The 27,374-nt window shown below is 54.3% G+C and overlaps 3 protein-coding genes across 7 annotated transcripts; 2 read left to right on the forward strand and 1 right to left on the reverse strand.

Moving 5' to 3' along the window:
- Window positions 1–518: 518 nt before the first annotated feature.
- On the reverse strand, window positions 519–6,185 carry IRF3 (interferon regulatory factor 3). Its single transcript, XM_061139854.1, has 8 exons — window positions 5,943–6,185; window positions 4,968–5,140; window positions 4,045–4,216; window positions 3,888–3,958; window positions 2,872–3,058; window positions 2,395–2,775; window positions 1,408–1,523; window positions 519–751 (listed from the first exon to the last, which is right to left on the reverse strand). Exons 2-8 carry the CDS (start codon window positions 5,130–5,132, stop codon window positions 566–568), a joined length of 1,278 nt encoding a protein of 425 aa, XP_060995837.1. The 5' UTR covers window positions 5,133–5,140; window positions 5,943–6,185; the 3' UTR covers window positions 519–565.
- Window positions 6,053–13,024, forward strand: BCL2L12 (BCL2 like 12). 3 transcript variants are annotated; one of them, XM_061139856.1, is made up of 7 exons: window positions 6,053–6,378; window positions 7,059–7,173; window positions 7,388–7,530; window positions 9,511–9,597; window positions 9,684–9,775; window positions 10,679–10,957; window positions 12,799–13,024. In XM_061139856.1, exons 2-7 carry the CDS (start codon window positions 7,067–7,069, stop codon window positions 12,847–12,849), a joined length of 759 nt encoding a protein of 252 aa, XP_060995839.1. In that variant the 5' UTR covers window positions 6,053–6,378; window positions 7,059–7,066; the 3' UTR covers window positions 12,850–13,024. The 3 variants fall into 3 exon arrangements, with proteins under 3 accessions (XP_060995839.1, XP_060995840.1, XP_060995838.1); XM_061139855.1 differs by having other exon boundaries at window positions 6,306–6,443; XM_061139857.1 differs by lacking the exon at window positions 10,679–10,957 and having other exon boundaries at window positions 6,274–6,378.
- Window positions 13,025–17,185: 4,161 nt separating this feature from the next.
- Window positions 17,186–27,229, forward strand: PRMT1 (protein arginine methyltransferase 1). Of its 3 annotated transcripts, XM_061139871.1 has the most exons (11): window positions 17,236–17,339; window positions 19,568–19,621; window positions 20,161–20,262; window positions 21,026–21,181; window positions 21,325–21,388; window positions 23,177–23,319; window positions 24,061–24,148; window positions 24,238–24,353; window positions 24,971–25,121; window positions 25,414–25,535; window positions 26,936–27,229. In XM_061139871.1, exons 1-11 carry the CDS (start codon window positions 17,304–17,306, stop codon window positions 27,017–27,019), a joined length of 1,116 nt encoding a protein of 371 aa, XP_060995854.1. In that variant the 5' UTR covers window positions 17,236–17,303; the 3' UTR covers window positions 27,020–27,229. The 3 variants fall into 3 exon arrangements, with proteins under 3 accessions (XP_060995855.1, XP_060995854.1, XP_060995856.1); XM_061139872.1 differs by lacking the exon at window positions 19,568–19,621 and having other exon boundaries at window positions 17,186–17,339; XM_061139873.1 differs by lacking the exons at window positions 17,236–17,339; window positions 19,568–19,621 and adding an exon at window positions 19,840–19,935.
- The last annotated feature ends 145 nt before the right edge of the window (window positions 27,230–27,374 follow it).

Below are 27,374 nucleotides of genomic sequence, written 5' to 3' on the forward strand. Positions count from 1 at the left end.
TGGGAGCATCCAGCCCATGGGGGTGGGTGAGAACTTCTTTACAAATGGCCCTTGCAGGCCCATACAGAGGGAGCCCCGGGCCCAGAAAGGGAAAGGACTGGCCCGAGGTCACCCAGCAGGAGTTGAGAATGGTACCCAAGGCCCTTGACAGAGTCTCTGCTTCTGGACGTTGGTTTGAACTGTGTATAGGCAAGATAGATATTCCAAATTGAGCCCAAAGGCCACCCTCAAAGAGCAGCCATTTTAAGAATGAGACCTGGATTCTGACCTGCCTTGTTTTCCTATTTTGTGACCTTTGTTCCTCTCCAAGACTCAGTCTCTTGGTCTCTAAAACAGGTGACTCACTAGGTCCCAGAGAAGTAAAGTATCAGCTGGCCCCTTGCACAGCCTGGCCCTTAGGCCGTGAGCACCTAGGATGTGAGTGGCTTGCACAGGTGGATAAATGGGCCCTAAAGAGGAATAACCCCTTGCTTGGGTCAGGGCTGGCCCAGGGACACTGAACACCAGACACACAGTGATGACCACGGCCAGAACCAGTTTATTGGTCGAGATGAAGGGCTCGGGCTCAGGCCTCCCCAGCAACCTGGAAATCCATGTCCTCGACCAGGTCCTGGAGGCAGGCCATGTACTGGTCTGAGGTGAGGGAGAGTGGGTGGCTGTTGGAAATGTGCAGGTCGACAGTGTTCTCCAGGGAGGAGGCACCCCCTTGCCGCGCTATGTCTACAAGAACCCTGAGGCACATGGGGACAACCTGTGGGAGATGGGGGAGAAATTGTCAGGAGACACCCAACACCATCCACTACCCAGATGGGGTTGAGTAGACTACAAGTCCCAGCATCCCCCACTGTAACCCAGGATGACCCATTAGGCCCAGGCCTGGGAATTGTAGTTTTCCCCATATTCACACCCAGGTTCAGTTCAGTTCAGTCTCTCAGTCGTGTCCAACTCTGCAACCCCATGGACTACAGCACGCCAGGCTTCCCTGTCCATCACCAACTCCTGGAGCTTACTCAAACTCATGTCCATCACACTGTTTATGCCATCCAACCATCTCATCCTCTGTCGTCCCCTTCTCCTCCCGCAACCAAGGGAGGCCACAAAAACTCCTTGGGCTAAGGCTGCTGAGGAGTTCCTAGAAGCTAGGGCTCAGCAGCTGGTGCTCAGAAGGACTCTTGGGAGCTGAAGTGCCTCACACAGCTGCTAGGACTTGTAGTCCACCAACTTCCACATGGTTGGGCGAACTCAAAATAGGCTCTGGGAGAAAGGCCATTGGAGGGACACACACAAGCCCCTGAGGAAGAACTGGCAGTTGCAGAGACTGCCAGAAGAACTATGGGAGTTGTTTCTGGAAGCAGCCTCCCTTTTAGAATCCACTCCTCAGCTCCAGGAGCCTGGGGCTGACATTACCTTGACCATCAGAAGCCTCTTGATCCACGGCTGGTCCTGGGGCCATGCCTGCCCCACACAGAACCAGAGGGTATAGAGTGGTGAGCGTCTGCTTCCTTCGATGAAGGCGATCAGATCTGGGGGCCGAGGAACAGAGAGTCAGGGATGGGAAGAAGACTTTCTACCTGCCCCCTCCCCCCTCCACCAAAACCTCATTAACATCCTTACCTTCTCTCCTGATCAAAAGCCCAGCATACCTCTGCCACCATGACTGGGGGCAGTTAATTTGGGGAAAGCCCCTCCACTTATGCACAAGCTTAAATGTTCCTCCTCCCTCCCTCTCATCAAGATGGGGCAGGGAGGTGAACCCCATCCCCACCCCCCACCCTGCCCAAAGCCCCAGTGTGTGGATGGGGAAACAGGCCCAGGAGGGGTGTTCTACTCAAGGATGCTCAGTGGTTCTGGAGTACCAGGTCAGTGGTGGTTACTGCTCTTTAACCCCTCAAGGCCACACTGTCCAATATGTGACCATTAGCCATGGCTATTTAAGTTTTAATTGTATCTAATTAAAATCAAATAAAACTTAAAATTCACTTCCTCATTTTCACTCACCTCCTCTAAATACTCAGCATCCACATGCAGCTAGTAGATAGCATGCTGGGCAGTGCAAATACAGTGCTATTTACATCACTGCACAAAGGTCTATTCGGATAGCAAGCCTCTAGAGGATATCTTTCTCCTATGTCTGTCTTTCCACCACAGTTGGTAATAATGATAACAACTCTGGCAGCTAATTCCCTGAGCAGCTTCTGTATGCTGGGCCTGAGCCCCTGCCAGCTCCGGGCAGGTAGGGAGAGGGAGGGGACAGTCTGCAGATTTCACAGGTTCAGAGCAGCCCATCCTTCTCCCCAGGTTCAACCACAAGCAGAGCAGCAGGGTCTGAATTCAATCCCCAACCTCCTGACCCCAGAGATTTCCACCACCGTTGCCTTGCCCTGCCTCACTCACCTGCTATGAAGGGCCCCAGGTTGAACACACCTCCTTCCCTGTCCTTCGGGACCTCGCCGTCAGGCTTGTGGCCACAGCTGGGGAGGAGTTCCTCGCCTACGGCCCAGTACACATGACAATGCCCCAGCCTCTGGGCGCAGAGCCACTGCCCAGCCCTCCACAGGGCCAGCCCCCCGCCCAGGCAGCTCAGCACCCGCTGCACGTAGCCGGTCACGCTCTGGTCTGTCAGGGACGCTGCGGGGTCCGGCAGTTTTATTGGCTGCCCAGGCAGCATCCTGTCCCCTGCTTCTGACCCCACCAGCCGCAGGCCCCCAGGGCAGAAGATGGTCTGCTGGAAGACTTGGCAGCCCCGGTAGAAGGCAGTCACCTCGAATTCCCAATCTGAGCAGCAGCGGCCATACCGTGAAGGGAGAGAGAGCATTAGAGGGGGTTCTCGACCCGGGTCCTGGCCCCTTCTGCCCCGCAGCTGGCACTCACCTTCCTCATTCGCCAACAGCTGCTTCAGGGGGTTTTCAGAGAGTCCTGAGTTTGGGCAAAGAGCAGGGATGTCTGAGTCGGGGCTCAGCAAGAGCTGAGGGGGTTTCTCAGAGGACACAGTCAGATTCGAGGGCCCTCCTTCTAGGCTCAAGTCTATGTCACTCAGTAACTTCTCCACAATGTCTTCCTGGACAGGAAAAAAAAGATCCAGGTGTTCCCATGGCCTTTTCTGGAGACTTCCCACTAACCAAGCTTTGTGTTCAGCCATGTGGAGACCCAGAGAGGAGACAGACCTGAGCTTTGCCCTCAAGGGGCTTCCAGCGTGGGGGAGACACAGCCACCAGCACAGTAAAAGATATACAGCTTAGGTGTATGCTGGGCACTACAATGGCCCGAGGGGAGCAGCTAATTCCAACCCGAGGATCCGGCTCTTTGCAAGCAAGACCTGGGCAGAGAGGGCTTTCCCTGGTGGTCCAGTGGCTAAGATTCCACACTCCCAATCCAGGCAGCCCTGGTCCCATCCCTGGTCAGGGAACTAGATCCCACATGCTGCAACTAAGAGTTTGCATGCCACAATTAAGACCTGGTGCAGCCAAATAAATATTTTTTTAAGAAGACCTGGGCAGAGAAGTCTCAGTAGAATTTCAGAGAGGACTTTCCCTGGCACAGACATCAGCAAGATCAAGGATAGCGAGGTTCTGAGCTTACAGGAGGCTGAGAGAACCCTGCACAAGGAGGAAAGCTGTCAAATCCTGGAAAGGTGGGTTGGGGCCTTGAATGCCTGGTGAAAGCTCTGAATTTTCTCTTGATGATGGCGCTGGGAAGCCATGGAAGGGCTGTGAACAGGGAAGGGTCAGGGGCAGACCTGGGTCAGGTTGGGGACAGACTGCAGGGGGGAGAATGGAGCCTGGGGTGACGGTACCAGGGGAAGAAGATGACATCTGGACAGGCTGGTGAGGACACAGAGAGGAGATGGGGTAGAGGCTAAGGGCATCATGGTTGGGGAGCCTTCTTACCTGAGTATCAGAGGTACTGTGTCTGCCATTGTTGTCTTGAGAGATATCTGGCTCAGGTATGTCTCTGACTCCTGTGGAGAAAAGTGGGGAGTGTAGTGGCGGCCCTGGGGACACTCGAAATCCCATCCCTCTAAGGGAAGCCTCACTTCCAGCACACCTGAGCTCACAAACTCATAGATCTTGTGCGGGTCGTGGGAGTCCTTGCTGTGGTCCTCCGCTAAACGCAACACTTCCTTCCGGTTCAGGGCAGACCGGAAATTCCTCTTCCAGGTGGGCAGGTCGGGCTTATCCTTCCCAGGAGTATAGGCACCACTGGCTTCAGCCCAGGCCTAGGGGACCAGTGGTGCCAAGATAGTGGGGAAGATGACTTAGACCTTACTCCAGGGGTCCTAACCCTGTCTCCTCTTGCCCTAACACCATCTTCTCCGCTGGCACGTTCTAACTTGTCAAGGTTCCATCCCCAAATTCTCAGATTCTTTGTGCCCCAAGTCCCTCTACCTCTTCCCTTCAAAAACTTGTGCTTGCTAAGCCAGCCTTCCAGGTCCCAGTGAATGTCTGCTACCAACTTGTCCGAGGACACGCTCTGTAATACCCTCGGCCCCTCGCACTCTACCTCGGCTTACCACCACCGGTGTATCCGTTTGGTGGTAAGAAACCTCAGCTTCAGGGCCAAGTCTCGCCGCTAATATTCCAAGACCGGCCCTCAGAAATCCTACAACCAAGATTCCCACCCTGGTGCAGCCAAATAAATATTTTTTTTAAGAAGACCTGGGCAGAGAAGTCTCAGTAGAATTTCAGAGAGGACTTTCCCCAGGGGCCTCTGAACCCCCCGGGATGTATTTCCTTCCTTTTCCGGTTCTATTCCCAGAACCAGGAGACTCCAGTCCTGACTGCTTTCCCACACCAGTCTGCGGATCCTACCACCTTCTACCTTTCGAGTTCTAACTCCACCCACTTCCACCAGCCAGCATAAATAGCGGGCAGCTCCAGGTGCGCTAGCCCCGCCTTCTCGGTCCCGCCCCCTCTGGGACCGCCCCCGCCCCGCCCCCCAGGGGGCCGCCCCTCTCTGCTCGCACGCACCTGGAAGATGCCGAAATCCTCCTGCTGGGCATCCTGCCGCAAGCCGTGCTTCCAAGGGATGCGGAAACGCGTGCGGCTCTCGTCCAGCCAGGTCACGCCCTCCCACTCCCCTCGGTCCAGCTGAGATATCAGCCAGGGCAGTATCCGAGGCTTTTGGGTTCCCATGGTCTGGCCTGCGCGCAGAGAATACTTCCTGGGCACAGGCGGCCTCCGAGGCCCGCCCAGTCGGAGGGTTCCGCACCCAGACCTCCGTCTCAAGGGCCACGTCGCAGGTCTCTAACCTATATTTTCCTAGGGTACAGAAGACCTTCTCCCATCCTCCACGGAGGCTCTCTAAATTCAGCGAGGACTCCCTCCCAAGCCCATTTTACACCCCTCCCCTCTTTCCCCCAGCTTCTGCTGTGTAGATATCTCTACTTCCCTCAATTCCGCCGGTGTAGACCTTCTCTCTTCCATTGAATACCTCTCCCTCCCACCTACCTCACCCAGTCCAGATACTCCCACCTCCAAGGTAGCGCCCTCTCTCTAGTTACTGCGGTGTAGATACTACTGACCTGCAGACCTCCACCTTCCGCACTTACCCCAGTGAATAGACCCTTTTACAGTTCCGCCCCGCAGCCATAATCTTTTCACCCATTTCCACCGTAGACCATCCACAGTCTCTCCCAAACAACCTCCCCCAGGGCATGTCCTCACTTTCTAGAGTGGACTGCCTCCCATTCGTAGAGTGATCCTTCTCTCCCGAGATCCGCCAATATAGATGCCTCCTCTCCCCTCCTCCCTGCTATTCCTTCTAAGTTTGTTGGTTTGTTTACAGCCGACCTCGGCGCCTGCTATTGCTTCAGTTTTTTCGCTGCTTGCTTCACTTTCCCTAGATTACAACAAAACCCGCCTTCTACACTGTCAACGCAGACCCATCCTTTCTCCGGTTCCTCACTCCCGGACGCCACCAGCCCCTCAGTTTTTCCGTGTTACCTAGGTGTCGGGTCGGGGCGTGCAGGGTGCCAGGGCCCAGCCCTGTCTTTGGGGTCCCGTAGCTCTCGAACTCTCAGCTGCACACCCCCACTTCCCGTCAGTTGAGCTTTAGAGGTGGGGCTTCTTTTTCTCTCGATTTCTCGAAATGAAAAGGGCTCGATCGTCGTTTGGGTGACAGACTCCAGAACCAAAGAGGCGGCTCAGCGAGCCGTGACGTCCGCTCACCTCCCACCCCATGCCCTTCTTAGGTTTTCCGACCTTTGGCATGCTGGGAAAGTCGCAAGCAAATTAGGCGGCACCCAGCGCTCCGCCCCTCTACGTTTGGGCCAGCACCAACCCGAGCCAGTGCGCAGGCGCGGGAAAGTTGTCCTAAGAAAGGAAAGTTTATACACGTTCAGAGGAGGAGGAGGTGGCGGCGGCGGGGGCCGAGGACCAGGTGAGCGGGACGTGCGCGAGGGCTTGGAGAGAAGGAAAGAAGAGGGAGTCGGGATCCAGGAGCGGGTAACTCAGTCCTACTCCTCCGACATCCAAGCGTCTTCAGTCTCCCAAATTCTAGCGTGAATCAGAGTGGAACTACACCTCCCAGCAGGCTGCGCGGCGAACCAGTAACGGACCGAGGGGAATGTTTGCTGCGAAGCCTGCTGGGATTGGTAGTTCTTGATCCTCTACCGACTTCAGTCTCTTGGCATCTTCCTTCAGAATCCAGAAGTCGGAGCCCTAGGGCCCCTTCTTCCCCGGGGACTCAGGGGTCTGAGGCCACAGCCCTAACCCTAACCCTTCTCTCTTAGACCCAGGAGTTCAGACCCCCAGCCCTCTTCTCCAAAAACTCTAGCGCTCAGGCCCCAGAACCCTCCTCCCTTAGACCCAAGAATCAGAATCCCCAGACGTCTCCTCTCTCAGGATCAAGGTGTCTTTGTCCTTATTCCTCTTCTCTCTCTAGAGACAAGCATCGGGGCCCCCAGACCCCGAAACTTCCATAAAAGACCTAGGATCCCCTTCCCTCTTTGGGGACTCACGAGCTCTGGCTCCCTCCTCATTCAGGGACTGGGAATTTGGGCCCCAGCCTTCACTTCGCTCTGAACCCTGGAGCCCATCCTTCATTTCCTTCTCTCACAGGTGCCCCCATGGCGGGCTCGGAAGAGCTGGGGCTCCGGGAGGACACGCTGAGGGTCCTAGCTGCCTTCCTTAGGCGGGGTGAGGCTGTGGGGTCTCCCATTCCGACGCCACCCAGGTAAGAGCAGTTACCCTCCTTCCTCAGGGAGCTGCATTTGGGATGGACCCCTCTCCAACTCTTGCTCCTGGACTCAGTCTGTCTCCTTTCCCGCCTTTTTATATCTCGCTCTACTCCTTGTCCTGGGGGTTGCAGGGCAGGGCTCTCAGTGGGAGGACAACGGGACTGCTTGTGAAGAGCTTCTGGGATCACTCTCTGAGGTCCCCTTCCCCAGGAGCCCTGCCCAGGAGGAGCCAACAGACTTCCTGAGCCGCCTTCGGAGATGTCTTCCCTGCTCCCGGGGGCGAGGAGCCGCTCCCCCGGAGTCCCCTCGGCCTTGCTCCCTGCCACTCCGGCCCTGCTATGGTTCAGAGCCCGGTAAGAGAGTTCCCTCAATCATCCAAGAACTGACAGGGCCAGCAGCTTAAAGCTGCTAGAGAGGATGAGGAACTAGTTCAAGATCACCCAGCTAAGGGAGTAGCTGTGGGGGTTCTCCAGCACCTACCTTCACCCCTGACCCCCAGCTGGGCTGCTGTCAATTCTGTGAGCGGCTTTAGGAGAGCTTTTGGTCCCTCTCTGTTATCTCTCTCTTTCCACATGTGCTTCCTTGCCCCTAAACTTTTATAGCCACCAGTACTCCCAGTACTGGATTTAGAAAAGGCAGAGGAACCAGAGATCAAATTGCCAACATCCATTGGATCATCGAAAAAGCAAGAGAATTCCAGAGAAACATCTACTTCTGCTTCATTGACTATGCTAAAACCTTTGACTATGTGGATCACAACAAACTGGAAAATTCTTAAAGAGATGGGAATACCAGACCACCTTACCTGCCTCCTGAGAAACCTGTATGCAGGTCAAGAAGCAACAGTTAGAACCAGACATGGAACAATGAACTGGTTCCAAATCAGGAAAGGATTTCCTCAAGGCTATATATTGTCACCCTGCTTATTTAACTTATATGCAGAGTACATCATGTGAAATGCTGGACTGGATGAAACTGGAATCAAGATTGCTGGAAGAAATATCAGTAAGTTCAAAAGTGCAGATGACATCACCCTTATGGCAGAAAGTGAAGAGGAGTTAAAGAGCCTCTCAACAAAAGTGAAAGAGAAGAGTGAAAAAGCTGACTTAAAACTCAACATTCAAAAAACTAAGATATTAAAAAAAAAAAAAAAAAAACTAAGATCATGGCAAATAGATGGGGAAACAATAGAAACAGTGCAGACTTTATTTTGGGGGGCTCCAAAATCACTGCAGATGGTGACTGCAGCCATGAAATTAAAAGACGCTTGCTCCTTGGAAGAAATACAATGACCAACCTGGACCACATATTAAAAAGCAGAGACATTATGTTGCCAACCAAGGTCCATCTAGTCAAAGCTAGGGTTTTTCCAGTAGTCATGTATGGATGTGAGAGTTGGACCATAAAGAAAGCTGAACACCGAAGAATTGATGTTTTTGAACTGTAGTGTTGGAGAAGACTCTTGAGAGTCTCTTGCACTGCAAGAAGATCAAACCAGTCAATCCTAAAGGAATCAGTCCTGAATTTTCACTGGAAGGACTGATGATGAAGCTAAAGGTTCAATACTTTGGTCACCTGATGTGAAGAGCTGACTCATTAGAAAAGACCCTGATGCTGGGAAAGACTGAAGGCAGGAGGAGAAGGGGACTACAGAGGATGAGATGGTTGGATGGCGTCACTGACTTCATGGACATGAGTCTGAGCAAGCTCCAGGAGTTGGTGATGAACAGGGAAGCCTGGCGTGCTGCAGTCCATGGGATCACAAAGAGCTGAACACCACTGACTGAACTGAACTGAACTGTACCCCCAGTAGGGAGGCAGGAGACCTGATTTTCAGTCACAATTGCCTGGCCGTTTTGGTTACATGAATCCTTTTCTCCAGTAGCAAAGTAGGAATGAGGAGCGGTGGGAATTGGACTTGATCAAGAGTGATAGGTAGGTTTTTTTCTCATACATGAGCCTGGGTAGACTAGTAATGGCTACTGGAGGGGCTTGCTTGAAGAGGATTTCACAGCTGGGTAGAAGAGTTCTGTGATGAGTTGCCTGAAAAGGACAAGGGATAGAGGGGGATGCTAGGGGTCATTAACCTGGGGTATGCCATGTGTTTGCCTTCCTTAGATGGGATAATCTTCAAGGTCCAAACACTCATAAGTCACCCTGGGGAAGAGTACAAGGGGTTTTTTAATCAGGTTTGCTCATTTGTCTTCAGTTTACCCCACTCTGAAGTAGAAATCATTGCTACCTGGCAAGATGATTGGGAGGAGAGAATACATAAGTTCCCGATGTTGGGGCCAAAGTTCCTGAAGACCCATCATTGACTCTTTTCATTCCAGGCCCTGCTACCCCAGATTTCTATGCCCTGGTGGCCCAGCGGCTGGAACAGCTGGTCCAAGAGCAACTGAGATCCCCACCTAGTCCAGGTGAGGTGCAGAGGGACACTGGAGAAGGATGCAGGTAGAAGGGTCACCAGGATTCTGCCCCCAGCCAAATTCTTTTCTGCTTCCAGAATTACAGTGTCCCGCACCCACAGAGAAGGAAGCCCTGCTGCGAAAGCTGGTGGCCTTGCTGGAAGAGGAGGCAGAAGTCATCAATCAGAAGGTGATGGGTGGTCTATTCCCCCTTTAGCTAGGATAGGAATTGCAGCATGGTTCCACACTGGGACCTGAAGCTGGATCTGCATTCTCACTGGATGGTCGGACAGGGGATGGTGGGACAAGGCTTCAGTGAAGGGGTGAGTGAAGGGTAAGCCAGGCCAGTACCTTAAATTACTGTCTTTCATTGATCGCTAGAGGAGGGTGGCTTATAGGCAAAGGACTGTGGCCACCAGAAACACATTCTAGGAAAGAGACTGGGACCAGGTGAGGAAGTAAGGAAACCTATGGTGATGGGAAAGGGTGGGAGATGTGGTTTGAAGCTGCTGATGCTGTTTAGTTGCTAAGTCGTGTCTGACTCTTAGCAACCCAATGGACTGTTACCCAAAGGCAGCTGTCTAAAACCTGAAAACCTGATTGACTATATAGGGCAATGACTTAGAATGTAGGAGAAATGGACTGCCAGAGGGAGTGGGCTTGTGGCTCTGTCCTAGAATCTAGTTGGCTCAGGAGCTTGGGCAAAGTGTACGGTCTTATTCATTGTATGGTAGAAGGCAAGGTCACTGTAGACACTGGCTTGGCCTCCGGGGTCTCTGAGAAGCCCACAGAAGCGTCGCTAGAATATCAGCAAGCTAGAACACAGCTGGTATAGGACTTGGCCCTGATTGGCTGTTGGGGCCTTGGCAGGGGCGTGGCTTGGCTTCGCCGGTTCTTGGCCATCTTTCTGGGAGTAGCTCGGCGGAGACCTTATAGTCTAGCTTGTGATTGGCTGATGTGCTGGATAGGGGCGTGGCCTAGAGCGCCAGTTACACCCAGAACTCGCTTGAGGCCACGCCTCCCAGCTTCCTATTGGCTGGCTACGAGGGTGTGACTGAGGCTTACCCGGGCTCTTCCCCTCCCTGTCCCACAGCTAGCTTCAGACCCAGCCTTGCAGCGCAAACTGGCGCGCCTCTCTGCCAGTTCCTTCAGCCGCCTAGTGGAGCTCTTCTCTAGCCGAGAGGTCAGCCCTCGCCCAAGCCAAGCACTACCGTGCCCTGGGCCTCCGCCACCTTCCCCGGAACCCCTGGCCCGCCTGGCCCTGGCCATGGAGCTGAGCCGGCGCGTGGCTGGGCTGGGGGGCACCTTGGCCGGACTCAGTGTAGAGCATGTGCACAGCTTCGCGCCCTGGATCCAGGCCCACGGGGGCTGGGTGAGCCGCCAAAGCCTCTCTGGGCTTCTCTTTGCCTAATTGTCATTGTATGTGTGTGTATTGGGGGTGGGGTGGGGTCTTAACCTTCCTTTCAGACATCACGGCTGTTCTCCCGCTTCCACCGTCCGTCCTTTCTGTGTTTATTGAGCACCTACTGTACTCATTGCCGTGATAACTGCAGATGCCCTGCCCAGCTTTGCCCACTCTGGTATACACAAAAAGTTATGAGTCAGAAACAAATTTCCTCACCTGTAAAGGCAGGAGAACTCTAATACCTACCTCAAAGGGTTATTGTAAGGATTAAAATGGGATCATCCTTGTAGGTACTTGGTCTTTGTGGGATGACTGTCTGTGCAGTGCTGCCTGCGGGGTTACCTTTTCCCCAATATCCCCCTTCCTTGCTTCCTCTCCCCATCTGCTCAGTATCACCCCCAGTGAGGCCTTCGTTGGTCTTCATTTAAAGTCGCAGTCACCCCCACACCCTCCCATACCACGTTTGCTCACTGCTTTAAATCCAGCGCTGGGCTCAGAGCTGGATGGGGCTCCTGTGTACGGATTAAATGACCTTTGGCTGCTGTCCCCGTCCCCTTGAACATCAATTGCTGGCTGCTCAATGGACACCATCTCATTTACCGGCCCCATCACTGCCAGGCTGTCATTGCTTCACAGACTGGCAGAAGCTGGCTAGGTGTGTTTGAGGAGCAGAGACGCAGCCACTAGGGCTGGAGCAGGGTGGGTGAGGGGGAGAGGGTGGGAGATGAAAGCAGGAGAGGCGGCCAGATCGTGCAAGTCTTTAGGCCTTGTGTTCATGCTTAAGAACTTGCACATAGAGTGAGCCAGGAATTGTAGGAGGGCTCTTTGGAGAGGAGGGATGCAAGCTGACTTGGGTGGTCACGGGCGCCCTCTGGCGGCCATATGGGGATTAATGTAGGGGGCAAGGGCGGAAGTGGGGAGCCCCAGGGAGATGCCAGAGCTGGTCCAGGGAGGAGATGAGGGTGTATCAGACCAGGGTCGGGGCAGTGGAGAATTGTGGACTTAATCTGGAAATAGACCTGACAGATTTTGCTCACGGAGTGGATGGGGAGACCGAATGGGAGACAGGAGTCGCGGATGATGCCGAAGATGCGGACCTGAGCAGCTGCAGAGCTACATCTGATGTCCCCTTAGACCAGGAAGAGCAGAGTGGAGAGGAATGTGGGGGGCAGGTTTGGGGAGGAGTTAGAGGTGATGGGAGGTGGTCCAGTTAAGGGAGAGAGACCCTCCAGACCTCAATGCAAGATGATGACGGAACAGTGGATATTAGGGTCCAGAGCTCACTGCAGAAGCTGGTTTAGTCGTAAGAACATTTTATTCTTTAAGGAATGATAACAGGCAAGCCTGGCCAGGTCCTCAGGCAAGGCCTTTAGTGGAATGATCCCATCTAAACCCCTCAACCACCTTATAGGATTCGATTATTATCCTGGTTTTATGGAGGCTGAGGGAAAGTCCTTTATTCAGGGTGGGGAATTGGAATTAGGACTTTAATGCAAAGTCAGGACTCTTTATTGTTAAAGCTCTAGGACTCTGTTCCCCTTCTTTCAGTCTGTCTCCCCCATTGGTGGGGCTCTGTCTCTCTCACCCACCCCCAGGACCCTGTTTCCACCCACCCCGGGTCTCTGATCCTTTCTTGGGGTCTTCATGCCTCACCTCTCATCCCTGTCTGCCTCTCACTGGGTCTCTGTCCCCTCCCCGTCTCTGGTTCCTTGTCTTCCCAGTCTCTGCTTTCACTCGGCCAGTGTGGACACAGCTGTGAGTGGAGGACGCCTCTCCGCTTACGGGAATCTGCCACTTTTCCCTTCCAGGAGGGCATCTTGGCAGTTTCACCTGTGGACTTGAACTTACCCTTGGACTGAGCTTTCCCTCAGAAGTTGCTGCAAGAAGTTCCCTCACGTCCCTGCACTCTTTCCAAGCCTTCCTATTCCACTCAGGGCTGTGGGGTGGTGCCCGCCCTCTGTTTTTTGCCAAAAAAAAACCCAAAAAAAATCTGTTTAAAATGTTTTCACATTAAAAACTTTTTCAAGTATTTAATTATGTGTTCTTTCTCTCAAAAACTAAAGGACTAAAAAGAGGAGATTTGGTTCAGGGTTCTAGTTTAAAAATTGGGGAAAGAACCAATTCATTCCTTCTGGAAATATTCATTTGGGTCACCTACAAGCTCCTGTCACCTGAACAGCTATCTCCAAAACAAAGCCATGCTCTTCCTTCACGGGGCATCCAGAACGCCATCCGCTTCTCATTTTTCTCTTCACACCGCTCCTTCTGAGCCTTTTTTTGCTGGTGTCTCCTCATCTACCTGTCTACCAGAGAGTTGTCACCTTCTTAGGGCTATCACCCCCTTCATTGAATTATGTCTGTAAATGCCTAAAATGAAATGTGCAGGATTACAAAGGAAGCCAAGTGCAGTCAAGCCTCGGTATTCACAGATTCGGTATTTTTGAATTCGCCTACTCGTGAACATTTATCTGTAGTCCCCAAACGAATACTCACGTGCCTTTGCACTCACTGGTAGGTGTGCATGTGCTCAGAGCAGTAAACGATTGGACTGACCCAGTGGGCACCTTTCAGCTCAGGTCAGGCGAGGCAATGCTGCCTTCTTGTTGCAGCTCTCACACTGTGTACAGACATCCTTTCCACAGTCTATTCAGTGCCACATTTTTCACATTTCTGTGCTATTTGTGGTGATTTCGCTGTCCCAAAGGGCCCCAAAGCATAGCCCAAAGGTCCTAGCCAGCATTCTTAAGTGAAGGAAGGCTGCCATGTGCCACAATTAAATACAGTTTGTTGTAGATCATTTTTTTTATAGTGCTGTTGGCTGCAAGACCAATGTGAATGGGCCCACTATACATTAAATAATGTGTCTACAAACAGAAAATACACAGAAAACCTGATTATATTTTGATGGGTTGAGGAAAGTGTTGTGACAAGACACTTGTGGCAACCTGACCCTGTATTTCCCCCGGGATCAGAGGGGAACGGGGTGTTCGCCAATTCAGTGTTTGTGATGACTTTGTGGGGTGTAACTAGTGCAAATAAGGATCAAGTGTGGAAATAAAGCTTTCAAGATTAATATAAAAATTAGTGGTATAATAATAGATATGCCTCCTCATTAATTAAAAACACCTAGGGTGGGTCTCATAACCATGATTTCTAAGTAGAGCAGGAATGACATTTGGAGATGGATCAGTTATGGTCGTGTGACAAATCATATACGTTTAGAGGCTTACAAGAACACATTTATTAATCTCAGTTTCTGTGTCAGGGGCATGGGTGCAGCTTAGCAGAGTGCTTGGCTTAGGGTGTGACTATGCTGCTATCAAGGCCTCACCTGAGGCTGGGGGCCTCTTGCCAGTGCTTGTTTCAGCAGAATCATTGTGGCCTCATAGAGACACCCGACTCTTCAATTTGACTCAGGTCTTCTAACCACCTTTCTAATCACACCAACTCCCCAGTGATCTTGTCTATTTCGTGGTCTGTCTGTGGCCTAATGCAGCACTGGCCAATAGAAATATAACATGAGTCATATGTGTTATTTAAAATACAATAGTAGCCCCATGAAAGCAAAGATAAAAAGTTAAATTAATTTTAACAATAATTTTTATTTAACCCATTTATCCAAAATAGAGTCATTTTAACCTATAATCAATACAAAAAATATGCATGAAGTATTACAGATTCTTTTTTTACATGAAGTCTTCAGAATCTGCTGTGTGTTTTAGAGCCATAGCATATCTCAGCTGAGACTTGTCATGGCCCATTACTCCGTTGTCTCATGAGGTTGCCATCTTGGAGAATGCAGAATTTGACACTTGACAACTCCTCCAGTTTTGCTTCCAGCCCAGACCTCCCCCCTGTACTCTATGTGGTGTGGAATTCGCTTAGTCATATCCAACTCATTGCGACCCCATGGACTGTACCCTGCCAGGCTCCTCTGTCCATGGAATTCCCCAGGCAAGAATACTGGAGTGGGTTGCCATTCCCTTCTCTAGGGGATCTTCCCTATCCAGGGATCAAACCCCGGGTCTCCTGCATTACAGGGAGACTCTTTACCATCTGAGCCCCCAGGGAAGCTCCTGTACTCTATACCCAATGACATTAATTTATTCCCTAATGTTGTAGAGAGAATGTGTTATAATTTTTCCTTCTTCATAGCAACACGAGAGCAAAAGTAATTGATTGGGTTTTTGATTGGAAATTGATTGGAAACCAGGGGAAAAAAAGACACAAAAACCCTGCTGAAACATTTGGAGAAATAGAAAAGAAAAAAAAAAATTCCACACAACATACAATGTAGGGGTCAAGATGTCGGTTCAGATAAAGTCTCTGCTTTTCAACAGACAACATTAAGAAAAGGAAAAGACAGGTCACAGATTGGGAGAAAAATGTAGTCAGTATACCTGACAGAGACCTGTATCTAGAATCGACAAAGAATGTTTACAATTGGTGAATAAGAAAACAACTCTGTTTGCAAAAATACACAAAAGACTTGAGCAGACACTTGACAAAAGAAAATATACAAATGGGGGAACTTCCCAGGTGGTCCAGTGGTTAAGGACTCGCCTTCCAATGCAGGAGATGTGAATTCCATCCCTGGTTGGGAATCTTGCAGCAACTACTGAGCCCACATGCTCTGGAACCTGTGCACCACAACTGAAACCCGACGCAGCCAAATTAAAAAAAAAAAAAAAATTTAAAGAAAGAAAACATGCAAATGGCTGATAAGCACACGAAAACACGAAAAGGTGCTGAACAACATTGGCGGTCAGGGCAATAATGTAAGTCACAACCAGGAGATAATGTCTTCCTACATAGGAGAGTGGTTAAAATTATAGACTGATTTTATCAAGTGCTGGAGGGGATGCGGAGCACCTAGAACTCTCACGCATCACTGATGGGAATGCAAAATGGTAGAACACCATAGGAAACTTTGGGGCAGTTTCTTATCAAGTTAAACATACACCGAGCGTAGGACGCAACCATGTCCTCCTAGGTTTACCCAAGAGAATTGAAAATGTACATCTACAGAAAGATTGGGACATGATGGTTCATCGCCACTTTATTCATAACAGCCCTAATCTGGAAACCACCCAGATGTCCACCAAGAGGAAAATGTGATCCAGCCATACAGTGGAATACTCCTCAGCAATAAAAAGGGTTGGACAATCGTTATATGCGACATGAATGAATCTTGAAAACATTATGCTGAGAAAAACAAGACAGGCACAAAAGAGCACAAACTTTTATAGGAAATTTTAGAAGCTGAAAAGATACACGATAGTAACAACATTGTGATTGCTTCTGGGTTGGGTGGGAGGGCGGTGTTGGCTAGAAAGGGTGGTGGAGGAACTTTCTAGGGTGATGGATACATTCCACAAGTGGCAGTTACCTTCATTTCTACAGGTCGTGGGAAGCTACCTGGAGGAGGTGGCGACCGAGTTGTGCCGGGACTGACTCCTGATGGCCAGACGAAGCGAGTGGGTGTTCCCAGCATGGGTAGGACTTGGCAAAGGCCAAGTGCTTGAGTGGGGTCACTGGGTTTAAAAAACTTGGAACAATTAAGTAGAGGGCTAGAGATTCAATACCTCGACGCCTGAGTCCCATTTCTGACTTGCTTCGGGACCCCGGACAAGACCTCCCTCTCTTTGAGCCTCTCACTGCTTCAGTTTTCCGTCAGGAAAATGGGCACAGGCTCCCTTATTCCCCCTAGAATTCCCTACAAGCTGGGAGAAGCCACAGAATGGGCGATGAGTGACAGTTTGCTTGAGCCAATCTCTGGAGCCTAAAGCCTGCTTTCCTTTCTCGTGGGCCAATCGTCACCTTCTCCTTGAGGCCAGCTGCTTGGTGGAGGCAGGCCGAAAGCCTCATGACGTCACATCGTTAATAAACCAATAGCAGATATCAAGAGGCGGGTACTTTTGGTGATAGTTCTATTTCAAGATGTCTGCTTAGCGCAGGGTCCGCCGGGAAGCTTTGAGGCGGTACTGGAGAAGGGGCGGGAACTCCCAGTAGATTCTGCCCAATCGTCAGTCGCGCTTCTTGCGATAGACGGGCCGTCTTTCCCATCCCTGTCGACTTAAGGGGGCGGGGTTCGGCACGCCAGACTGGGCGGGCACTTCAGCTTTGATGGGCGTCTGCTTCGCCCAATGGGTAAATGGTATTTCCAGACGGGTCACCTCCGCTGCCAATGAGATCTCCTGGCGGGGTCGCGGTGGGCGGGCCGTGGCCCCTCCAGTATAAGGCGGTCCCGGGGGAGTGCAGAGAAAGGGGAGGGGGGTCTCGGCGGCCGGAGGAGGAGTAGACGCGGGTGAAGATGGCGGCAGCCGAGGCCGCGAACTGCATCATGGAGGTGAGCGCCAGGAGCGCCGCCGGGGGCGGGGGGCGGTTTGGAAGTCAGTGTTTTACGCCTCCGCCGTGGGGAAGGGGCTCTGAATCGCCGGATTGGGGTTGAAGGCCCCCGGCCGTACGGAGGGGGGCGCCTCGTGCTCCGTATCCGAGGATACCGTTTGAAGTGCGGGTTCCCTAGCTTTCGGGGGCCTGAGGCGCCACGCCGAGCCGAGGGCCTACTGCCCACTCCCACGTGGAGGAGGGCTGGGGGCGCTTCCGGCCTGGCCCCCACGTGGCCGCGGCACGGTGGGTGAGGAGGGGGTGTGCCGTGCCCGCTGGCCTGGCGGGTTCCACGTGCGGGACAAAGGCCCCGCCCCCGGCCGGGGGAGGGGCGCCCCGCGGGGGGGGGCGGAGAGGAGGCACGGACCCTCCCTCCGAGGCCCCCTGCCCTCCTCCCCGGGGATCGTGACAGGCACCTCGGGGTGGAACTTAACGTGGGGACCTCCGCGCAATAATGAGGCTCTTGGGAGGGGCAGTGTGTTTCGACCCTCAACAAACCCCTTCCTGTGACCAGGGCATCTGCTTAGGCATCGGTCCAGGTTTCATGCACTCTTGCGTTGGGATTGGAGGAAGGTGAAGAATTGGTTCCCTCTGGGACCCCCCAGCCCCACCCCAGTTTCCTGTCTCTGGATTCTCCCCCTCTTTGGGAGCTGGGGGGATGGGGCATGCCCCTGTGACCTCCCTCTGGTTGATGGGGGGGCATCGAGCTGAAGGAGATCTTTCCCGATTAGGCGCTGTGCACCCCCTTGTGGCCATTTCTGGGTGTGTGGGAGGGACATCTTTTTCATGGGGCGTGTCTCTTAAGCCCCCCTCCCCGTCGAAGCCCTCCCGGGCGAGCGGAGGGAGAATCTGTCCTGGGAAGGGCGTGTGAGGCAGTAAAGGCAGCGGATTTACACCCTTCTGACCCTTCCTCTCCCTGGGGTATTTGTGAGGGTGGGAGTTGACCTCCTCCTTCCTGAAACCCTGTTTGAGGGTCCTGAGCCTGCTTGCGTGAAATGGTGTCCCGTGAGGTGTAATTCTCTTGCAGCTATGTGGGGCTTGTCCCGATGCTGTGTCTCAAGCGCTCTGGGGGCATGTCTGGCGGTGATGTCCGTGGTGTAGAGAAATGGGCCCCCGTGGGAGGTCCCCTCACCCGCCGTCTTTCTGTATCCGCGTCATTCGCTGGCTTGGGGAGGATGGAGGTGGAGCTTGGAGCCCAGGGGTTATGTCTGTGATTTCACGCTTCGTGGCGCCTGGAGAGTGCTTGCATCTGGAAGAGCTGTAGTCTGTTGGGCCCTCTGTACTCGCACCTCTTAGCTTGTAGCAGTCTCAGGAATGGGAGATGAGGTCCCAAGATGCATACCTTGGGGGGCAGCCGCCAGGGGTCACTCCAGTGACTCCCCCTTGGCTCTGCTAGACGAGGGCCTTCTTGGCTGGAGGAAATATCTTCCTCAGAGGTGGATCCAGGACTCGGCCCCTCCCCTGGGGAGTTTCAGGGCCTGAGATGGTGGTTTGAATGGGGAGTAGATGGGCTTGAGGGTCCAGGGTCTGGCCTCCTCCGTGGGACTCTGCCCTCCTGCGCAGAGGGTCATAATCAGGAGATTGGCGCTCCCTTGTTTTGTTTGGGACTCCCTGAGTCCCAGGCAGGAGCTAGCGGCCCGCGTGCCAGCTCTGGTGGGGGCGCCCGTGTGCCACACCTCCTTTCTGGAATCCTCTCAGATGAGACACTGTTTTGCAGAGGTGGCAGATGCCCAGTGGGTACACGCTGCCAGTCCCCTTCGCCCAGCTACAAATGGTACCCCAGGATGAGGCTTTGTGTCAGGAAGTGTCATCTAATCTGGGAAGATTAGACCATGAGGGGGAGTGACAGCTGGCAGTGCCCTTGTGCCTGGCGGGTGCCAGTTCCTCTGGCCTGGATGGGGGAGGCGTGTGTGCTCAGGTGCCTGGCCCAGCAGGGGCAGTGTGGGGGCAGGCCACCATCTCTCCAGCCACAGCTGGGATAGAACCCCCTCCCTGCTCCCTCCACACCTCCCCCACCCCTGTTGAAGACAGCCTTGCTCTTTACTTGTTCCTTCTCCCACCACTACTCACTAAGGAAAAGCAAAATTGTAGGAAACACCTCCTTCTCCCCCAAGAGCCCGGGTCGCCTGGCCTGGCCCTCCCCTAGCCACTCCTGGTAGCTAATCCTTTCTCCCTGTTACTCTCTCCTAGAATTTTGTAGCCACCTTGGCTAATGGGATGAGCCTCCAGCCGCCTCTTGAAGAAGTAAATATCCTTTTGTGAGACCCCCTTCCCACATACACATATCTCCTCACACGTCAGGCCCTTTCTAGTGGTCTGACTGTGATCCCTCTGGCTTCAAACCACTTTACCCTTTGCCCTCGAAACACTTAGTCCGGACTCCGTCCAGGTTTTGGCCCCCACTTGGCCTCCCCCAATACTGTGGCTACTTCCTTAACTACATTTACAGCCCCCCCATCCTTTGTCCTTCCCTGCCTGCCCCGCTTCTGCCTTCCTCTCCCCTCCCTTCCCCAGCTGTGGGCTGAGCTAGAGACGGGGGCAGAGAGACTGGAGAGATGGTAGGCCTGGCTGAGGTATCGGGGTTGCCCTCCTGGATGGTGCTCTGGGGGTGGGGGGTTCCTGGGAGAGGCAAGACGGCAGGTGGGGGCTGTAGGGTTGCCATGGTACGGTTTGGGGAGTGGTTCTGTATACTCCAGGGAGGAGTAGAGACCTGCCTGGAGGCTTCTGAATCGGTGTGGAGCCCCCAGATGTGACCCCATTTGCTCCCATTCACCCCCTCCCAGGTCTCCTGTGGCCAGGCAGAAAGCAGCGAGAAGCCCAACGCTGAGGACATGACGTCCAAAGATTACTACTTTGACTCCTATGCTCACTTCGGCATCCACGAGGTGAGTATGGACAGACAGCTCGTAAGGCTGCCGAATCTTCCGGGGGTGGGGGGTCATGTTGGGGAGGCTGGAGCTTCATCTCTGACGCATGCGCCCTGCCTTCCCTGCCAGCGGGCCGCCCCCTCTGCGCAGGCAGAGCTCACACTCCGGGGTCGCCTCGCGCAGCCGTTGCCTGGGAGACCGGGTTAGCCTGGCGCTCTACCGGTCCTCTCCTGGGAGGCCGGGTTGGGAGTGCGCATGTGCATCTGAGACATCAGCCCCAGGTCAGGGCCTACCGGTCTTTGCCGCCCTCTAGTGACCGGCAGCGGGACTGTCCCCTAGCGGCTCAAAAGTCTTCTCTACCCCTTTTGCACGTGGTGAACGCTGAGGTCCCAGAAAGCAGCAGAGATGGGGTGGGAAGATTTTTCTCTTTCCTTTTCTTTTTTTTAATTGTTATAAAATATGCTAACAAAATTTACCATTTTCACGTGGGCGGTTTAGTGGCTTCGGCTTACTGAGGACTTTTTAAAGTCAGGGCTCTACAAGGGGTTAGGCGGCAAAGGTAGAATCTGCCTAAGATGGGATTTTGGTTCATCCAGTCCGATTTCACGTAGGGAAACTGAGGTGTGTGGAAGGGAAATGATTTGTCCCAAGGGGACTAAAGCAGGTTTGAGGACTGAGCGCTTAGTCCTCGAGTTGATCAGCGTGTTGGAGGCCAGGACACCCTGGTTTTCAGCGGGGGACGCCGGTCCCCTCATGATCTCTTTGTTCCCACCCCTGCCAGGAAATGCTGAAAGATGAGGTCCGCACCCTCACATACCGCAACTCCATGTTTCACAACCGGCACCTTTTCAAAGACAAGGTGGTGCTGGACGTGGGCTCGGGCACAGGGATCCTCTGCATGTTTGCTGCCAAGGCTGGGGCCCGCAAGGTCATTGGGGTGAGTGTCCTCAGCAGCCGGCCGGGTCTGGGCCTGGGGACAGAAAGGGGGCCCCTTGGGGCTCAGGGATTGGGCGGAGGGGAGTGGGGATGGAGGGTGGGACTTGGGGGGGGTCTCACCCTCCCTTCTTCCTGGGCCCCCAGATCGAGTGTTCCAGTATCTCTGATTATGCGGTGAAGATCGTCAAAGCCAACAAGTTAGACCATGGTGAGCCCAGGAAGAGAACGGGGTCTTTGGGGAGGGAGCGGGGGATCCCAACTTCCCCAGGGCCCCTCGGCAAGGGAATGGGGGCCATGGAAGTCAAGTTCAGGCGTTCATCCCAGAGGCTCTGGGCTGTGGACAGCCCAAAAATCCCGCCTTCTCAGAACCCACCACCTGACGAACCGTCTTAGAATCTGCGTGTCGAAGTCACAAGCTTAGTGCTTCAGTCTTTTATTAAAGAAAAGAAAAGAAAAGCTCAAGAAGCAATCTTGAGTTTTTTCAGTGAGTGATAGTCACGTGGTTGGCACATGAGGCCCAGAGTAAGAAGTCTCCCACCCGACTCTCAGCCACTCTTCTCTAAGTGCAGCCGGCACTGCCTCCCAGAGAAGTTCATACCGATGAACAGACATGCATGTGTACGTTTCTACACTCACATGCTGGGTTTTGACACCGATTATGTTTCATACGTGCCCTTTGCGATTTTCACCTGGGTATCATGTATTCAACCCCCTGACACAATGTTGAGAGGATCTTGCTTTTTGATGACCGCCGCCCTCTGTCTTCACATACACCAGATCTGTTAACCAAGTTCCTGGTCAGGGGCATTGGAGCTTCCAAGACTTTCATCCCCCACATGTAATGTCATCATTAGTCATATATGAACTAATGTTATCTGTGAGGCCAGTTCATAAAAGTAGGGTGGCATGGATCAAAAGTGGAAGAAAGTTGGGCAGAAGCTGCAACATCACCCTTCCCACCTGCAAGGTTTGAGGGGCAGAGAACATGGGAACATGTGGGTTTTCTTGATATGAGGGCCCTTGGCATTCTAGAAGCTGAAGGGGGTTTTTTTAAAAAAGAGAAACTAGTGTAACGAATCCCCAAGTTCCCATCACTCAGCTTTAAACGCCTCCTTTTGAAGCAGATTCCGACTCTAAATCCTGCCATGCGTGTCTCTAGTAGATGAGGCCATTGTAAAAAACATGACCACAGGAATCTCTGGCAGTCCAGTGGTTAGGACTGCTTTCACGGCTAGGGCCCCACTTCGATCCCTGGTCAGGGAACTAAGATCCCACAAGCTACACAGCGCAGCCAGAAAAACAAAACATGACCATGGCTGTTAGTGGCAAAATCTCTTTTTATTTTTTTAACCAAACCCATGTGTTGACTTTTTCTTTTAATTTTACTTTGCTGCGTCAGGCCTTAGTTGCAGCATGTGGGATCTAGTTCCCTAAGCAGGGGTTGAATCCTGGCCCCCTGCATTGGGAGCACGGAGTCTTAGCCACTGGACCACCAGGGAATCCCAGGGCTGACTTCCAGTAGATTTCAGCAAGGGAGCTGCTCTGCCCCATACAAAACCCTGACCCAGAAGCAGGTCGTCTGCAGATGGTTTGGCACCAGGTTCCCCATGAGTGTGCGAGGCGTGACAGGGAAGGAAGTGGCCGTCTTTCCTGCTCCGTGTCCTAGAGCGAAGGGCTGTCTGTGCCGGGCCCTGGTCCCGCCTGTTAATAGCAAAATCTTAATGTCACCTAATACCTAATTCACATCAAGCTTCTGTTCCTGCCTCAGAAATATCCCATGATGAATGAATTTTAAAACTAAATTGACAGGGTGTGGCTTCAGCTCACAGAGTTCTATAAAGATGCCCCAACACAGCCCCCAGCCCTTCCTTGAGAAGACAGGGCTGTCCCAGTGGGGTCCCCAGGCCCTGAGGTGCCCCCATGCCCACCGCCCCCAGGGGAGGCAGGCAGACAGCTGTCCTCGGGGCTGGTGGCATGTGCCCTTGTCTGCCCACAGTGGTGACCATCATCAAGGGGAAGGTGGAGGAGGTGGAACTCCCGGTGGAGAAGGTGGACATCATCATCAGCGAGTGGATGGGCTACTGCCTCTTCTATGAGTCGATGCTCAACACCGTGCTCTACGCCCGAGACAAGTGGCTGGTGAGGCCTCCGGCGGGGCGGGCGCAGCTCGTGGAGGCTGGGGTCCTGCTGTTGAGCCAGTGTCTGGGTCCAGGCAGAAAAGGAAAGCCATCACAGGGACTGAGTACAGGGCCTGGAGGACATCTCCTACACAGATGTTAGGAGGCCCACGGGCGAGATGGAGGGGGCCCAGTACCGGAAGCTAGACAGGGACAGAGAGATGGTGCTGGAGAACCACAGCAGGCCAGAGGGGTAGGGACTGTGGACCCAGGTGCTGTTGGAGCAGGCCTCCAGGGAGCTGGCGGAGACCTGAAGCCCACATGGAGAGGAGCCACATGGGATCTGAGGGGCAAGGCACACTGAGCAGAGGATTTCGGCCAGTGCAGAGGTCCTGGGGCAGGAGCAGGTTCACTGGGTGTTGAGCAATAGGGAAGCTGCAGTAGAATGAGGATCGGGAAGGAAGTTGGAGGTGAGGGGTGGAGGGGCCTATGCAGGTCTCGTGGGACCGCTTGGACGTGTAAGACTTGCTTTACTCCTCAGAGGGGCAGGGTTAGGATAGGCTCTGACCTAGATGCTCCTCAGAGCCATCAGGCAGCCATCTGGGGAGTAGACTGAGGCCGGGGACCGGTGAGGCTGCAGCAGGAGCCCACCTGGGAAATGCTGAGCTCAGACCAGGGCGATGTCGGGGGTGGACAAAGAAACAAAATGGGGCAACCTTGCCGAGTCCCCCCATCCTTCATGCCCTTGCCCTGTTCCCCGTAGGCACCCGATGGCCTCATCTTCCCAGACCGAGCCACGCTGTACGTGACGGCCATCGAGGACCGGCAGTACAAGGACTACAAGATTCACTGTGAGCTCGGGGCCCGGGGAGCTTACGGGGGGCACTGGCTGGGTGCCGGTTACCCGTGGGCTCACCCCTCCTCCCCGCCTCCTCCCCAGGGTGGGAGAACGTGTATGGCTTCGACATGTCTTGCATCAAAGACGTGGCCATCAAGGAGCCCCTGGTGGATGTGGTGGACCCCAAGCAGCTGGTCACCAATGCCTGCCTCATCAAGGTGAGCGGGTAGGGTGGCTGGGGGTCCCTCAGGGTCAACCGAAGAAGAACCAGCACCTGGCCCACGCTTAGGGCCATGAATGCTTGCTTGTCTGTGGTCTCGGGAGCTTATATACACACGTGGGTCCCTGATAATACCGACAGCCATCATTTTTCAAGGTTCCCCTTCCCAACCCCCGGTATCAACTCTCACAAGGATAAGGGAGGCAGGCCAAACTGGGTGGAGGAGGGAGTTTGTAGACGGAGATGCAGGGGAGCAGATGCCCTGACCAGGCAAGCCTCCATGGCCTGAGGCAGGACCCCCGGTTTTACCCTGAGCAGTCAAAGGATTTTAAGCAGGGCTGTGATGTGATCTGTGTCACGCTGACTGATAAGGGATGTGGGGGGAGAAGGCGGGAGCCAGGGAACCCTGTTAAGATGCTGCCACAGTGGGGTGGGGACACTGGCCGGGGGCAGGTCGTGGAGAGTGGAATCCAGGCGATTCTCCAAGTCCTTCTAGGAGGTCAACCTGTCAGATTTGGGGTTAGGGTTGGGAGAGCAGGGGATCCAGCAGGGCCCCCCAGGTTTGCCCGCTGGGCCGGAGGTCAGGGAAGGGGGCTCACGAGGCTTTTCCCACAGGAGGTGGACATCTACACGGTCAAGGTGGAAGACCTGACCTTCACCTCCCCCTTCTGCCTGCAAGTGAAGCGGAACGACTACGTGCACGCCCTGGTGGCCTACTTCAACATCGAGTTCACCCGCTGCCACAAGAGGACCGGCTTCTCCACCAGTGAGGCGGGGCGCGGGCACAGTGGGGCCTGCCACGGGAGTGGCCGAGGGAGCCCCGGGGGCCTGGAGGTTTCTGACACCAGCCCTGCCAGCCAGCCTGAGCGCACGGTGCTCCAGTCTCTGCACCCGTGAAAAAGCCCGTCCCAGGCTTGATCAGGGTGAAGGGACCACAGTCACCGCCCAGCCTGGAGGCTCTGGAGGGCGACGGGTCCAGTGGAGGGAAGGTGGGGGTGGGGAAGGGCAGGCGGTGAGGGGGGTGAGCCGGGCTGATGCCAGCCCACGCCCGCCCCCAGGCCCCGAGTCCCCCTATACTCACTGGAAGCAGACAGTGTTCTACATGGAGGACTACCTGACGGTGAAGACTGGCGAGGAGATCTTTGGCACCATTGGCATGCGGCCCAACGCCAAGAACAACGTGAGGCTCAGGAGTGGGCGGGTGGGCTCGGGCATGTCTCTCTGCCTGTTCTGGGGCCCAGGGACCTCTGGGCCCCAAACCCGCCAGCTAGCCCGGCTGCCCTCTGTTCTGCACTCATCTGTCTGGCCTGTGCCCCCCAAACCCCCACCCCTGGTCTGCCTGTGGACCACAGTTTCATTCAGCACCTACTGGAAACCAGGGGGCCCCGGGAACCCAGCCATGATCAGGCCGGACCCCTGCTGTTCAAGTTCTAGACACAAGAGAGTCATGTCAGGGCCAGCTGGTGATGACTTCTGTGCTCAGCTGGGAAAGGGGCCTGCAGGTATTGGAGCAGGTGGAGACGGGGCCGGAGGATATCCTGGCCGGAGAGTGGGAGTGAGAAAGGAAAGGAGGTCTGTTTCATCCGCTGAGGCGTGGCAAAGTCAGGAGCTCAGACATGGGTGGGGGACTCCTGGGTTGGCGGGAGGAAGGTCTGAAAGTTGAGGGGCGTGGCCTGGGCTGGAAATGTCAATGGCGCAACGCTGCGTGAGCTCGGATAGAGGGGAGCACCTCGCGATGGCCCCCACTTTCTAAGTCAGGGAGGTAAGAGCTGGTTTCAGCAGCTGTTTTCAGCCAGGGATGATATTGCACCCACCCCCCCCCCACCATGTCATCATCTGGAGACATTTTGGGTGCCACAGTTGAAGGGGCATGGCTGGCATCTAGTGGACGGGCGGGGGAGCCGCTCAGTCTGCAGGGCACAAAATAAGACTCCCTCACAGGAAAAGAGTGGTCCAGTAGTGCAAAGGCTGAGAAAACTCAAACCAGAAACTGAAAGAGACCCAAAGAGGGAGGAGGGAGCCGGGGGTGAAGTGCAGTGAGATCCGAGGGGGGGCAGCAGTTCTTGAGGTCATTGGTGGCTTTGCCGCAGTCTTTCCAGGGGGTGCTGGGGGCCCAGGCCACAGGGTGAGCCCCAGGAGGGTTGGCCTCCAGGAAGCTTTGGAGGAGAGGAAGAAGGGACAGCGGGGTGGGGCCCCGGAGTTTTTTGAGAGGAGGAAGTTTGCTTGAGAGAGGTTTGCTTCTTGTAAAAGAAGAAAGAAATAACTTGCTGATGGGGATGGTTTTGATAAAGGAAATCTTATGATGCAGGAGACAGCAGCTGCCCCTCCCTTCCCCCACCATCCCTCACCCACCCTCCCAAGGCGAGGGATTGGCTGGGTTCCAGGTGGTTTTGAGGATATCACGGGGAATCCAGCATGGGTCGAGACAGATGCTGGGTGTTTGGGGGCAGCAATGTGGCGTCTCCAGGGAGGGTGTGTGGACAGCTGGGGGCCCGCGGCACCTTGGGCGGGCTGTGCTGTCCTCCCCCTTCCCCCGCTGCGCTGTCCCAGTCCCCCCTCACGGCCACACTCTTCCCACAGCGTGACCTGGACTTCACCATCGACCTGGACTTCAAGGGCCAGCTGTGTGAGCTCTCCTGCTCCACTGACTACCGGATGCGCTGAGGCGGCGCCCGGCTTCTCCCAGCCCAGCCAGGCTGGCCCTGCAAGGGCCCAGGGGCTGCGGCGTTCTTAGGCGGTTTCGGGGCTCCCCCTTCCTCTCCCTCCCTCCCACAGAAGGGGGTTTTTGGGGGTGGGGGGGCACATCGTGACTGTGTTTTTCATAACTTATGTTTTTATATGGTTGCATTTACGCCAATAAATCCTCAGCTGGGATGGCAGCTCCGCTTCCTGGGGGCATGGTGGGGTCGGGGTTCTGTCTGCTGGCGTCTGAACCGTCCAGAGCGCAGAGGCAGCGCCTGCTGGCGGGTGCAGGTCTCTGTCACCACTTCTGTGTCTCTGGGTCTTGCTACCTTTCCCC

The sequence above is a fragment of the Dama dama genome, chromosome 4 (assembly GCF_033118175.1).
Source record: "Dama dama isolate Ldn47 chromosome 4, ASM3311817v1, whole genome shotgun sequence".
In the NCBI taxonomy this organism is placed as follows: Eukaryota; Metazoa; Chordata; class Mammalia; order Artiodactyla; family Cervidae; genus Dama; species Dama dama.